Source organism: Phalangium opilio, unplaced genomic scaffold (assembly GCF_054372755.1).
Source record: "Phalangium opilio isolate 3A_F unplaced genomic scaffold, DU_Popi_V2 ptg000003l_1, whole genome shotgun sequence".
NCBI lineage: Eukaryota > Metazoa > Arthropoda > Arachnida > Opiliones > Phalangiidae > Phalangium > Phalangium opilio.
In genome coordinates this window covers 14,041,429-14,053,965 of record NW_028324145.1, presented here as the reverse complement: position 1 = coordinate 14,053,965, position 12,537 = coordinate 14,041,429, and the positions used below count along the sequence as shown (strand labels likewise).

Below are 12,537 nucleotides of genomic sequence, written 5' to 3'. Positions count from 1 at the left end.
ATACGTTACTTTCTTCTTGCACAAATTATTTTTTACCCCTCGAAAGGAGAAATTTCTTCCTTTTAAAACTTCCATTCGCTTTGGCGCTTCTGCGAAGGAAGGATAACAAACTCTAGAAGTTTACTCGCTTTATTTACAATAAATAATTGCTATATTTCCATTAAATTTCGTCTCTCGTATAGCGCCCGAAGGACCACCAATATCCGTCAAAGCTTCCGCCATAACATCAAGATCAGTCCGAATAACGTGGCAGGTATGTCCTAAGTTTTAAACCAAGTTTTTCTTTATCCGGGGCCCAATTTATTCTACATCTTTCGAACCAAGTCTACTAGCATTTCTTTGTTAAGATAAAATTTCGTGAGAAAGGTTCCACTCATGACAATTTCAAAATGAAAGTCCAAATTAGCGTAGAAAAGCGGAGGGTTTTTTCAGGAGGACAGTGGCTTTGAGACTGTGCTTTGAAAAAGTTACTTTAAAAGGGGGGGTCGCAAATTAATGAGTGTTGGGGGAAAACGTTTCCGACTGAATCTAATTTGGCTCCTAAAGTAATATTAAGAGCGATCATTAATTTCTGTAAAAGCTAGCGAGCTAGAATATTCGCTTCTTCCCAGAAGCTTCGCCGACTCGGCTCGACTACCGCCGCGGAATCATTTCTCTTATTACTTTTAATTCGTCTCGACTGCCGGCTGAAAGATTTTGCCCCTAATTAACGCCCAAACCAAAAACTATCAACTTTTAGGCTTTGAAAATGTCAGGGGTTACTCCAAAGGTTACGTCAACTTATAAATTCAAAATATATTACGAAATATTCCGCGGATGATGGCTATCTCGTTTCTAATTGGCTTGACTCGGACACTTTGTTTTTCGTTCATTTAGAGTTCAAGGAAATTTACTTCGCGATTGGGATCTATTTGGGCGTTTTAAGTCGATGGAAATAATAATAATCAGGGTTGTTTTTGTCATGCCTCTTTGGGTATTTTAGCCTCCGAAGAAAGAGCACCGAAATGGAAAGCTGAAAGGTTATTACCTCGGTTATCGGATCCAAAACTCTCCCAATCCTTACAACTATCGGACGATAGAAATCATCGAAGGCTTCAAGGAAGAAGCTGACATCGCGACTTTGCGACGCGCTTCCAAGTACAGCATCGTCGTTCAAGCTTTCAACTCCAAAGGCTCGGGGCCACCTTCCGACGAGATTGTCATCGAAACTCTGGAAAATGGTAGGCCAAAAATCCTTTCCAACTTCTAGAGAACCCTCCCGGGGATCGAAAGCGAAAATAAATAGAAACGGGATAAGCCCGGGTTTCATTTGCCAGACATTTCCTCCGAATGTCAGTTTCGTGGAATCCTTATAATCAGTTTTAAGAGAAAAGTCCCAAAGGCTAAAATCAACCGTCTTAAGACATAGAAAGTTTACGTTCTTTGGCTTGAGACCACGCGGAATTAAAGTAGACGTAAAATTAAAAATTAATGACCCCTTTAGTAAAATGCCAGGACTCAGGATATGTGAGTTATAACTTCGCGTCAATATACTTCGAATGTTAAGAAAGGCTTAAAGGAAAGGGGAGAATGGCCCTAGTTATTGGATTTCAACACGATTCGTATAAATTCGGAATGGCTCCTATTCTGGCTGTAGGATTAGAGGAGCGTAACCATTCCGTGTTAATCGGATGTAAACTGCCGTTGCTGCCGCGCTATTATAATACGCGTGGCGAGTAGAGGGAGGTGGAATGGCGTCGGGATTGGGATTTGAATAGCGCTAATTGAAAGAGCTTTTGTCGCTCGACCCGTTCTGTCGTTGTTTACAGATCCTCCAGTTGCCGTCGTCTTGTCCGTGGAAGCCGTTACGACCTCGTCCATCCATCTTCAGTGGAACGCTCCGCTCGGTGATAATCCTCCCGTTACAGGTATATCAATTATACGTTTCTCCCCCCCTCCCCACCACCCCCACCCCAACTTCCTAATTAATATATTGACTCGTCGCCTGTAGCTTTCCGACGGATTATTCGCGCCCATCGCGCCTTTATTCCATTATACCAATATTTGACTAATATCACGTATAGATCCCTACGTTCGCTTTATGTCCCTAAACAACTCCCCCCCCCCAACACTCATCCATCCATTATGCGTAGACCATAGTGACTGCGTGGGGGAGACTATAGATTGGCTATTTATAATTTTAAGACTTAGAGCCCGCTACCTACGATGAGCTTTATTGACTCAAATTATAATATGTTGGAAATCAGTTTATTCTTCTAAAGGTTCCAACTTATGACGCGTTATGATATTTTTATCAGGATACCTTCTGTACAGTCACAAATTAGAGGAGTCGTGGGACGAACGTCAAATGGCGGCCCATCAAACTAGTTACACCTACCAGAATTTGGACTGCGGATGCAGTTACGAGTTTTACATCGTGGCTTTCAACAGTATAGGAAATAGTAAAGCCAGTTCCAGGGTGGCTTCCAGGACCCAAGGCGGGGGTAAGTAATCATTTCGCCTAAACTGACATCTTGAGGTATATATTTAAATAACCGTAATTTAAGACGAGAGTCGCTTCCATCTTGGAAGTTTGGGTTGCCCAGAGTCGCGTACGGTCTCTAAGGGATGGGAAGTTTGACAATAAAGTTGCAATGACGAAGGGACGCCGCTTTTCAAGCGCGATAATTCTTGAAATCGATTTATGGCGACGAAGCGAAAAGCAGCTTGGTTTCTAGCCAAGTTTCTCGTTGAATAGAGATTGTGTCAGTTATGAGGCGGACCAGACTGGATAATTTACGCCCAGAAGATTTAATGAATTGATAATTGCCATCCTTATCGATCGCATAACCTCTGGTGACCGGGTGGGTTGACCCCTATCAAAGTTCGCGACGAACTTACTCGTTTTGAACTATGAATGGTCATCTAGCGTAACTCGTTTTAATTTTCGTTAAGCGGCGACTCTTTAAACACGCTAGTTATTGTACGTTAAGCATCGTACGAAACCAAGTATTGCTAAAACAATCGATACATTTTCAGTATCGATCGCTCCGGACAAAGATTCGTTTATCGAAATCAACTCGACGTCGATTCTCCTCCAATTGTCAGCTTGGCAGACCAACGGTTGCCCGATTAAAAATTTCGTCATCCAATACAAAAGCCATAGCCAAAAAGAGTGGATCTTAGTCTCGAATAATATCATGCCCAACCAAAAATCCGTCCTGGTTACGGACCTCTCACCAGCCACTTGGTACACGGCTTTAGTGGTGGCGCATACTGACGCTGGACCCACGGAAGCCGAATACATTTTCGCTACCCTGACGATGGGTGGAGGTGAGAATATATTTAATTTTGAAAACGTTTTTAATCTGAACGAAGTTAAACTTCAGTAGCTCCGCCATTCACTGCCATGGACGAACGTCGTTCGGCTCTTTACCGAAGTCTCGGTATCGTGGTACCCGCTTCCTGCGCTATCGTAGTATTATTCGTCATTTCGGTCGTGGCGTGCGTCGTTGTCATGAAACGGAGACGTCACGACAATACGCCGGTTCGGGGTCAGTATTAATAAGACGATTGTAGATTTGACTGACCAAGGTGGACTGAAGAACCGATACCTTTTCGCGTAGAGTGTAGATTGCGGGAGGAGAAATCGTGCGAGGGTATGAACATGTCCGTCTTGGACAGGAAACCCGGAAGTCCCGAGAGTGGAAGTATCCCGAAAGATCAACTATATTACCCGTCGCCTTACGCCACGAGTCGCGTCTTACCGGGGAGTCATAAACACGTCATGGAGGGCGGTGAAAGTAGTCAGAGTATGAGACGGACGATTGGTAGGCGGGAACACATCTACGAAGTACCGTATCCCCCTCCCAAGTGGGTAAGTACTCTCTCTATTCGTATATGTTTGAACAGCTTGGCGTTCGTTTCGTATCTTAGTTTATAGGCGTCGTTATATGCTAAGGTCTCGATTCTCTTATCTTTTCTTCTTTCTTTTCCCCCGGAAGAATTAACCACCCTCCTCCAAATCTTGAATTAGGAAGAAGACGAAGACTCGTATTCTCATATCATGGAAAGCTCATCCGTCCCACTTCACCCATCTCATAATTTGTATCAAACGCCCCGTAAGTACCATACAAACGACCCCCCCCCCCCGCCAACCGATTGAACCCCGCCCGGTTTTAATTTCCTATTTCGTTTCCCGACGTTATTTATCCCTTTAACAGGGATTATGCCTCCTTTACCCGTCCGACCGCCAGTCGAGAAGAACCCAGTCCGTCTCGTACACGCTTCGAGGTCCCCTTATCGTCATTCGAGCTTAACTTCTGAAGGGTAAGTACTTTATTTCAATTTAGAGCCGTTTAATTAGTCCGTGTAGTTTGGACGTACATTAAATCCGTCCGAAATACGATAAAATCTTTCGTTTCGCAGATGTCAATACTGCAACAGTACTTGTAACTGTTGCTTCTGTAGGGAAGCGGCCAATTTCATAAAATACATTTAGAAATCAGTAGTAATTGGGTTTCAGGCAGACGTCTGTAAGAAATCATTTTCATTACAATTTAAGGCTTGCGTTTATATGTGGTGTGTTCACGTCGAATAGCGATATACTTTCCGCCAATACTCACTCTCGTTTCTGGAACGAATTACCCATCGTATCTATAACACTACTTTCTTTCCTATCATATTTCACATTGCGTAATCTTAGGCGTCAATCAGCGTTTCTTTCAAATTAGTTTTACCATGAATCTATATAACTATGAATAATACAGCCGCGTTACGCTGTCTAACCTCTCGATAAGGTTTGGGTGGGGCTTAGAGAAAGGAGACATCAGTCACGTGTCTGCTAGTGTTAGGAGCGGGAGAAGGGAGGGGGAGTCCGGGGGTGTGTAAATTCGAAACGTCACTTCCTCTTGTCTCGTGATTGGCTATTAGAGCTACGCAAAACGCGTCAAAGCTACGAGGGTAACACCCAAACCAAATCGACATGATAGAAGGAGCGTATGATAGAGCTGTATATTCATAGTTCTATAGATTCATGGTTTTACGAAACCGCGTCTTGTACTCGCTTTTCTTAACTATTCGGTAATCGCGTCGCGTTGAAAATCGCTTTTCCGCAACGTAAAAATAATATCGCGCGTTTAAACCGCGATATGTGGGGTTGGTTTTTTCTGTACATTTTTCAATGTTCGATAGGCGCATATAGCCGAGTGAAAAAAACACCCGAATGTATTTTTTTCTTTTTCTACTTTCTCTCTCTCTCGTTTTCTTTTCTGGTAATTAGAATCTCAAGAGCGCTATTGTTCACTTGTCGTTTGAACAGCCATTCGGGGGAAGAGAGCGACAGCGAAGGAACCACTTACACTTTTCACGGTGGTCAACACGCTTTCCGCAGTTTTGGCGACAGCCACGAACTTTCGGAGGCCGAATGCGACCGCGATCAGCGTGACGCCTTCGCCAAATGTAACGCCCACATTGAAACACCCCCACACTGGCCCTTAATTCCATCCTAGTTAAACTTAAATCCTTGGGTTTTTCCTTAGGCAAGAAGATGTACGTTCCTGTCCTTGAGGAAGCCGATTTCCGGCGACTTCACGTCACGTGACTGGTGACGGGCGGCGGTGGCCTGTCTAATCGGGCTGTTCATTCCGTTTAATGAAAACTAATGGACGCTCGGCGACTCTGTTCTTTCGTCCGCGTTTTTAATTGTCACGTTAATTCCTTCGTTATGGAAGGGGGGGGGAGTACCTTAATTACTCGTCCGTTGTCGGCCCCCGTAATCGAAACGGGGGGCATAGTTTGGGGGCTAAGAGTGCCTAAAAAAGACGATGATAAACAATCGAACGAGATAAAAACAATGTTAAACAAAGTATATATATATAAAATGTGCTTCCAATCATGATTGTACAAGGAAATTAAAAATGTTTTCACTATAGATTAGTCTATTAAGAACGTTTTTCAAGATGGCGACTGACTTGGGACTAAATCAGGTAAGTAATGGTACGTATTTCAAACTGGTGACTCCGATAACGTGGTGAACAAAGAACACGTACATTGTAGGCCTTTTAAGTATTCGTTTTATCAAAAGTGGATGAGAGGAAAAGTATGAAAATGGCCAACCAAAAGTGATGGCGAGTCATCAGAGTTTCGCCGTAGTTGACCGTTTTATTGGCGTAGCTATACTGGGACTGTTCACTCCCTTAAAATAGGTCTTGTGTTAATTCGCGGTTACGCGGTTACCGTCGTCTGCTCTTGTGTAATCTCGGTAATTTAGCTATAGCGCGAGCAGCTTGCATCGTGATGCGCGTGATCGAGTGGGCTATGGTTAAACCCAAGGAGCATAAATGTCTGAACTACTTTCAGTCGCGAGTCCGTCAGTCACTAGTAAACTAAATAGTTATTGGCGAAACTTTGAGTTTGATGTCCGCGTTTTTTAACACAGGCTCTATGGCCATTGTCACATACTTTCCCTCTCATCCACATTTGGTTTTATTAATCAACGAGAAACTTTTGCAAATGTATAAATAAAAATCAGTTTATTACGATTATAATACATTTAAGTGTTACAGAACAATAATTATAATAATGTTAGAGCGTCATTAATTGGTAGTGCTAGATATAAACCTGTTCACTGGCTAAACTATCTGCGAATGGTTGAACGAGAGAGCTAGTGGTAAAATAGAAGACCAATCCAAAGGCGATCGAAATTGGCAAAGCGGGTAAAGCCTTCTTGAAGATGGCCAGCAACAAAAGGGTCAAACATAATCCCTGGAAGAAGAAGACACTCTCCTTAGCTACGTATACTTCATTAAAATTAATGATTCGCTACAGTTTAATTACGATTAATATAGCGACGAAACAAGCCAAAGTGGTGTTCCAATCGCCATAAGACGACGCCTTCCCCACCAGAACGCTGTAAAAAATAAAATCCCCCAAACCCAACTTGACCCCGCCTAAAATACGTTTTTAAACAATCAGAGACGATACCCTCCCGACTTAATGAAGTTTAATTAAATTAAATTAACTTACGTTCTTCATCTTCCGCGTTCATTTCAGTTTGGGGTAAAGGGGGAGTGTGATTCGGAGCGGCTTCATTCAAATTCCTCTCGTCACCAGCAAGATGGCGTCGTGTCACGTTATTGGATGGTGGTGGTGGATCGGAAGGACTCGTTTGGTTTCCGGCGTCTATCAAATTATCCTCGGCCGCCTCTCTTTCCGTTGTTTTATTTCTAGCGGCGCTGTTTTGTCTGGGAACTTCGTCGGCCATGTTGACGTACCAAGCCATGGCCGCTAAATGAGAGAGAGAGGGGGGGGGGAGACACCCGTTTATCTTAGGTAAGGGTACGACATTGTCTTAACTGGACTTACAGCTGTAAATAAGGGCGGGAAATATCGGTTCGTTTCTTTCCTGCGCAGTTTCGACTAAGACGCGAAGAGGACCTTTAGGGCACAGGACCGCGATTAAATCTAGATAAGAGAAGACAAGACGCCATTTTTTGTTTTAGATCACCCTTTTCCCGTTCCTCTTTATTTGAATGATTTCTAATTTTTACCCCAGACGGAAATGACTCCCAACACGACCCACGTGGTCCAATCGGGTAAATGTTTGATGAAGATGAGGGCCATTAAGGCCGAGACGAGAATCAAATAGGACTGTTGGAGTAGGAGGGGTCCTTTCCAATGAATACTGATCATGCCCACCACGCCAAAGTTCCACATGACAAATGTTAAGGTAATGTAATCCATGGGAATGTTGTAAGCCTTCAAAACTTCCCTAAAAACGTGTGTTTTTTTTTTTTTTTTACTTATAAACAATCCTCCACTGTCCCCAGTGAAAAACCGCTTTTCCTAACTTACCCTAAGTACATGTATGAGAACATTGATAATAGTAGCAAGGACGAAACAATCAACCACCCGTGGATAATCTAAGAAATGTTAATTAATAACCCACTGAAGTAAAAGGGGGGCGTATTTATGAAGGTATTCATGAGGAAATACCTTGTAACACCGAAATTTATAAAAAATGATGAGTAAAAGTGTCATGAACACTATTACCCCCATTAGTATGAAAGCATTAGCGAATGACTGCCAAACTTTGGTTTTGGTGTCCACATTCTTATCAGTGAAGGGAGTGTAGACTCTGAAAGCCATTGGCGTTACTTTTTAGTTTAGGTTAGGGGGAAAGGGGGGGAGATTTCCGTTCATCACCGCCTCCCCCCCTAAATTCATCCCCTCCCCGTCTAGTGCCGCTAACTCTGTTTGGAGAACAGTTCCCAATAGAGTGCTGTCAGAAGCGCCAGTGTGACGTCACCCATGCTGTTTTCCCATAAAGAAAAAACGGTAACTGTCATGGCCGCCCATTGCTAAAGGCAGACTCGTGACGTTTAACCTTGGATCTGACGTCACAACTGACAGCACTCTATGGACTAACCTTTGTTGTCTTACTTATTTCTTTCTAAATTATATTTTATAATTAACTGGCATAAAATAATTATAAAATCATTTAAGTACTTTCTTTAGAGACGGATTTCATAATTGACTCTATTACCTTAAGCCTTGGCCATAAGAAAAGGCTTGGTACACTTGGGAGGACACAATTTGAACATTGTTTGGAGCAGACTTAGAAATAGCACACGTTCACTGGTCCAAAACCAGTTTATTAATTGCTTGGACTAGTTTTTTAATTCTTATTAATTGCAAATCTATTGGAGAACAAAGGGGGCTGGGACCACTCCGGAGACCAGTTTATTATTTAGAACACTAGGGGGTCACTGGTCCCAAGGACTAGTTTAAAAATTATCCTTATTTCTAAGTCTGGCTTGGAGTAAGGATGAAGGTTGAGAAATCAATGCAATGAGTTCAAACAAGGCAAAAGAGTTTTTACAAAGGTTATTAATTAAACCTTGCGCAAGAAGACCACATAAAATATGTAAATAAATTCATGAAATTTGGGGGAGTTAATCCTTAGGAAGACAGTGTGTCTGATCTCATGCATCCCATGATGCTAGTCGCCCACCAATTTCATGGGTTTCTTTTCATATCTTATTTGGTCTTCTTGTACAAGGTTTTCTTAATAACCTTTTGATTTCTCAACCCTTTTTTACTTGATCCAAACATTCAAAAGTAAGAAAACTAACCTTGGTCCATTGGTAATGGTAATTGTCCCCCAGAAGAGGTCGGCAACACTATACAGGGGGGGATGAATTTAGGGGGGGGGAATGAACGGGGAACCCCCCCCCCCCTCCTTCCCATAGAAATAAATAAATAAATTGAATCTCTAGTTTACAGGTAAACATCAGTTTTGGTGTAAGAGGTAATGGAGCTGATTGTGGCCACCACAACTAGCATGCAAAGGGAAACGGGGATAAAGAGTTTGATGACGTGTTTAGCTCCGTATTTAAGCTCTTCCTCCTCTTCTTCTTCCCAACCAGGTGTTTGGGCCACGCCTGTGGGTACATCCGGTACTTGAGGGGTTCCTCGGAAAGTGGTCTCCACATCCCCTGGACCATTTACAGGCTAAAATGGTCCTTCCTTAATTAGCTTGAAACTCGTTAATATTATTCCCTAATTTCTTACGAGATTCCCATCAGAACGAGGTCTTTTTGGTCTACGGGATTTAGGCTTGGGTTCCTGGCTTTCACTCTCACTCGGAGGAGAAGAATTTGGTCTTGGACTTAATGGTCTTGTATCAGAGAATAGTGTCGAGTCCGAGTTAGGTCGAACATTACTGTCGCTTAAAAATTGATTCATATCATCGGATATCAAACTACTATACTAATCAATTTGTTCCGTCTTAATTTTTATCTGTCTCCCACTCCCAAAAAAAATCGATCAACTCAGTCCGTACTAAACTTAAGCCTTGGTCTTTCAAAATTTTTATAATACGTTTCAAAATCCTACCAAACAATATCCCGAACGACGACTGAAATATATAGAAAAATTCAATTACAGTTACAAAATATGAATTTATTGGTTTGTAATTTTGATATTTACCTACGCAAGTACTCCGAGGATTAAACAAAAACCAGGGAGATAAGAGGTAAACAACGGTAAGAGACCAGACCCTTTATAGTTTTACCAGACGATAAATCGCCACGGAGGCAGGGGTTTTTAGCAAGGGATAAGAAAATGCGTTCGTGATCAAAAACCGGTAGCATAGCCCCTGTTGTTAGTGAACCGTTGAATCTTTACACTGAACGAACCGTCTTCCCTCGTCAGTAAGCCGCCAGCTTAAAAAAGTTATTCTAGGTTGGTGCTTGAGTCTTAATGTTTTTTAATGTTATTAAGAATGTATATTTTAAATTTATCTTAATAAGTTTATTTAAAGCTTTGTTCTAACCATATTCTAGGCTTAGCTGGTTTTCGCAAAGGTCCGAAAGGTACCAGTTACCAAAGGGCCAAAGCGGTGACCTAGCCAAGGCTTAATAATTTTTCAAACTATTAAGGAATAGGCCTACTTGTTGAAAATGATCGGGAATTGAATTTCATTCAGAACTACTTTCCCAGTTAGGTTAGATTAATACGCGTGACTATGTCCTATGGAAGGATCTATATTAGTACATTGTAGATGTTTATTTTTCGTCTAGACCCCGAAAAGGAGCTATAGATAAATATTCATGGGTAAAGCGAGTTATTCATGAGCATAACGTCTACTATTAGGCCTAAAATCAACAAGGCGCTTTCGGTTATTAGCCGTAGGAATTTAGTAATCCTGGAAGCAGTGGGTAAAGTAAGATCAATAGGCGCTGGTTAAAGCGAAATTTATTTCATACATGGCGCGCTCGACATGATTGGGTTAGGCGCTATTCAAGCATCCCTCGGCGACGCGAGCAAACAGTCGATAACGTAACACTGGGGGTTAGAAGCTGGTCGGTGAGTGACTCGGCGGCTACGGAGAGTCAGCCGCATTCGGATTTCGCGGGAAGCTGCGGAGGCGTAGACCAGCCAAGCCTTCTTCGCGTTAAGCCTCTCGTCATTTTTACGTAACTCGTTTTCGTTAAATTTTTTAATTGACGCGGCGTGGACTTTATCTTTCTAGAACGGCCCTAGTCGCGTCCCGATTTCAACTTGAGCTAGCGTTCCACTAGCGGAGTGGCCCCGGAACTATAATATAATACGAAGGCCGTATGTCAAGCCTTTGAAGCTCAGCCTGTGGAAAAGGGTTTTTTTTTTTCAAGCCGTCGCTAAGATCGCGCCTTCTCTGCCGAAGTCGCTAGGAAGCTTATCTAAGCGAGGAGTACGTCTAGATTCGCCAGCGATTCCCTTCCCTCTCTCTGGTTCGATCTGGTCTCCAGTTTCCAAAATCTCTCGGCGTCGGAGTAAAATCCAGTCAGCCTCTCCGAGTTCTCCATGGATTCGTCTCGGTTTCGATGGCGACTGGAGCAGCGGCCGAGAAGCTGTCGGGCCGGACCCTAACTTCGATATTCCGATGGATTTTTCTTCGGAGTTGGCCTTTCCTCGCTCTGACCAGAAAACGGAACGCGAAAATTTTGGAGCGGAAGAGCCGAAGCTCTCCCTTTTCGTCGTCGCCTCCTTTATCTCTTGAATAAAGACTCCCCCGCGCCCCCGGCACCGGAAGAAAACGACTATACTTCCGTTTCGAGGAAACTAGTTCCCTTTGGAAAGTACAAGGCTGGCGCGGTGGCGGCTCGCTCCTAGAAATCTCGGTCGAATGAAATGAAAAAAGTGGTGGCGACGACGTATTTCGCTTTGAATATTTATTAGTATCCGAGAGAGCGGCCGCCGCTGGCTCTCCGGGATCCAAAGGATTTACCGTTGAGAGAAATGACGCTCTGGTTAGCTCCCGATATTCGAAACAACGTCAAGTTCTCCATCCGCTTTTCGAGATGACAGAATGCCTCGGCCACCAAAGTTTCTTCTTCCTGACTACCCGCGACGACTAAATTCAAACACTCCGCCGCCGATTCGACTCAAATTTAAATCGCGTCAAAACACGCCGGATAGAAAGAGTTTTAGTTTCAAAGGACATTGTTGTTGGTAGCGTGTCCGACAATTCTTCGATATCTTTGGCCACCAGCGCGAGTGTCGGGAGCTCTTTCGAAAGGGCTCCGCCGCTAAAACATTTATAACGGCGAAGGTCGGCGATTGTAACAAGATTAAAATGGCGTATAGACGTAAAGGGGACACTAGCAGTAGCAACGGTCAACAATCGGCCTACAGCGACGAGAATCCAAATCAAATCGTCTACCGAAAAGTAAGTACACCCTCTCTTAATATTCTCCCCCCCCAATAAGGGAGGTCGGGTCAACCTAAAACATCGGGGTCAGACGCGTATCCTCTTTCTATAAGGGTACGGGAAGCTAATTTGCTTGGGCTCGGTGGTAACGAGGAGACGCTAAGGAGAATTTCGTGGTGCTAAGCGTTACTTACTTGTCCCGTCGCCACTTGGTCATGCCACCATAAACAAAAGAGACGCGCTATGGTCATCGATTACCGGACCTTCCCTACGGGTTTCCCCCCTGTAAAATCGGGCCTCTTCCCCCCCCCAGGCGTGGTGGTGGTTAGACCCATCCAGTTTGTTCTCAGACCCTCTCAGTTTCC

The 12,537-nt window shown here is 43.4% G+C and overlaps 3 protein-coding genes across 9 annotated transcripts in view; 2 read left to right on the top strand and 1 right to left on the bottom strand.

Annotated features, from left to right (window-relative positions):
- LOC149718032 (cell adhesion molecule Dscam1-like) overlaps nt 1–5,909 on the top strand; it is a 191,934-nt gene extending 186,025 nt beyond the window's left edge. For both annotated transcript variants that reach the window (XM_089841839.1, XM_089841840.1), the window contains 11 exons: nt 183–253; nt 983–1,220; nt 1,809–1,907; nt 2,298–2,483; nt 3,019–3,312; nt 3,369–3,533; nt 3,606–3,856; nt 4,016–4,100; nt 4,203–4,308; nt 5,261–5,439; nt 5,520–5,909. In XM_089841839.1, coding sequence (XP_089697965.1) covers nt 183–253; nt 983–1,220; nt 1,809–1,907; nt 2,298–2,483; nt 3,019–3,312; nt 3,369–3,533; nt 3,606–3,856; nt 4,016–4,100; nt 4,203–4,308; nt 5,261–5,439; nt 5,520–5,581 — 1,736 coding nt within the window. In that variant the 3' untranslated portion in view covers nt 5,582–5,909. The remainder of the gene's footprint in view (nt 1–182; nt 254–982; nt 1,221–1,808; nt 1,908–2,297; nt 2,484–3,018; nt 3,313–3,368; nt 3,534–3,605; nt 3,857–4,015; nt 4,101–4,202; nt 4,309–5,260; nt 5,440–5,519) is intronic.
- Nucleotides 5,910–6,484: 575 nt separating this feature from the next.
- On the bottom strand, nt 6,485–10,095 carry Psn (presenilin). Of its 2 annotated transcripts, none has more exons than XM_089841935.1 (10): nt 9,970–10,095; nt 9,553–9,898; nt 9,263–9,492; nt 7,975–8,116; nt 7,834–7,901; nt 7,530–7,750; nt 7,345–7,443; nt 7,006–7,266; nt 6,817–6,929; nt 6,485–6,744 (listed from the first exon to the last, which is right to left on the bottom strand). In XM_089841935.1, exons 2-10 carry the CDS (start codon nt 9,724–9,726, stop codon nt 6,589–6,591), a joined length of 1,464 nt encoding a protein of 487 aa, XP_089698061.1. In that variant the 5' UTR covers nt 9,727–9,898; nt 9,970–10,095; the 3' UTR covers nt 6,485–6,588. The 2 variants fall into 2 exon arrangements, with proteins under 2 accessions (XP_089698061.1, XP_089698065.1); XM_089841939.1 differs by having other exon boundaries at nt 9,974–10,059.
- Nucleotides 10,096–10,635: 540 nt separating this feature from the next.
- Nucleotides 10,636–12,537, top strand: part of RSG7 (Regulator of G-protein signaling 7) — a 36,989-nt gene continuing 35,087 nt past the window's right edge. The window contains exon 1 of one of the 5 annotated variants that reach the window (XM_089841919.1): nt 10,636–12,190. In XM_089841919.1, the coding sequence (XP_089698045.1) occupies nt 12,098–12,190 (93 nt within the window). In that variant the 5' untranslated portion in view covers nt 10,636–12,097. The remainder of the gene's footprint in view (nt 12,191–12,537) is intronic. The other 4 variants (XM_089841915.1, XM_089841922.1, XM_089841927.1 and 1 more) reach the window with 4 other exon arrangements.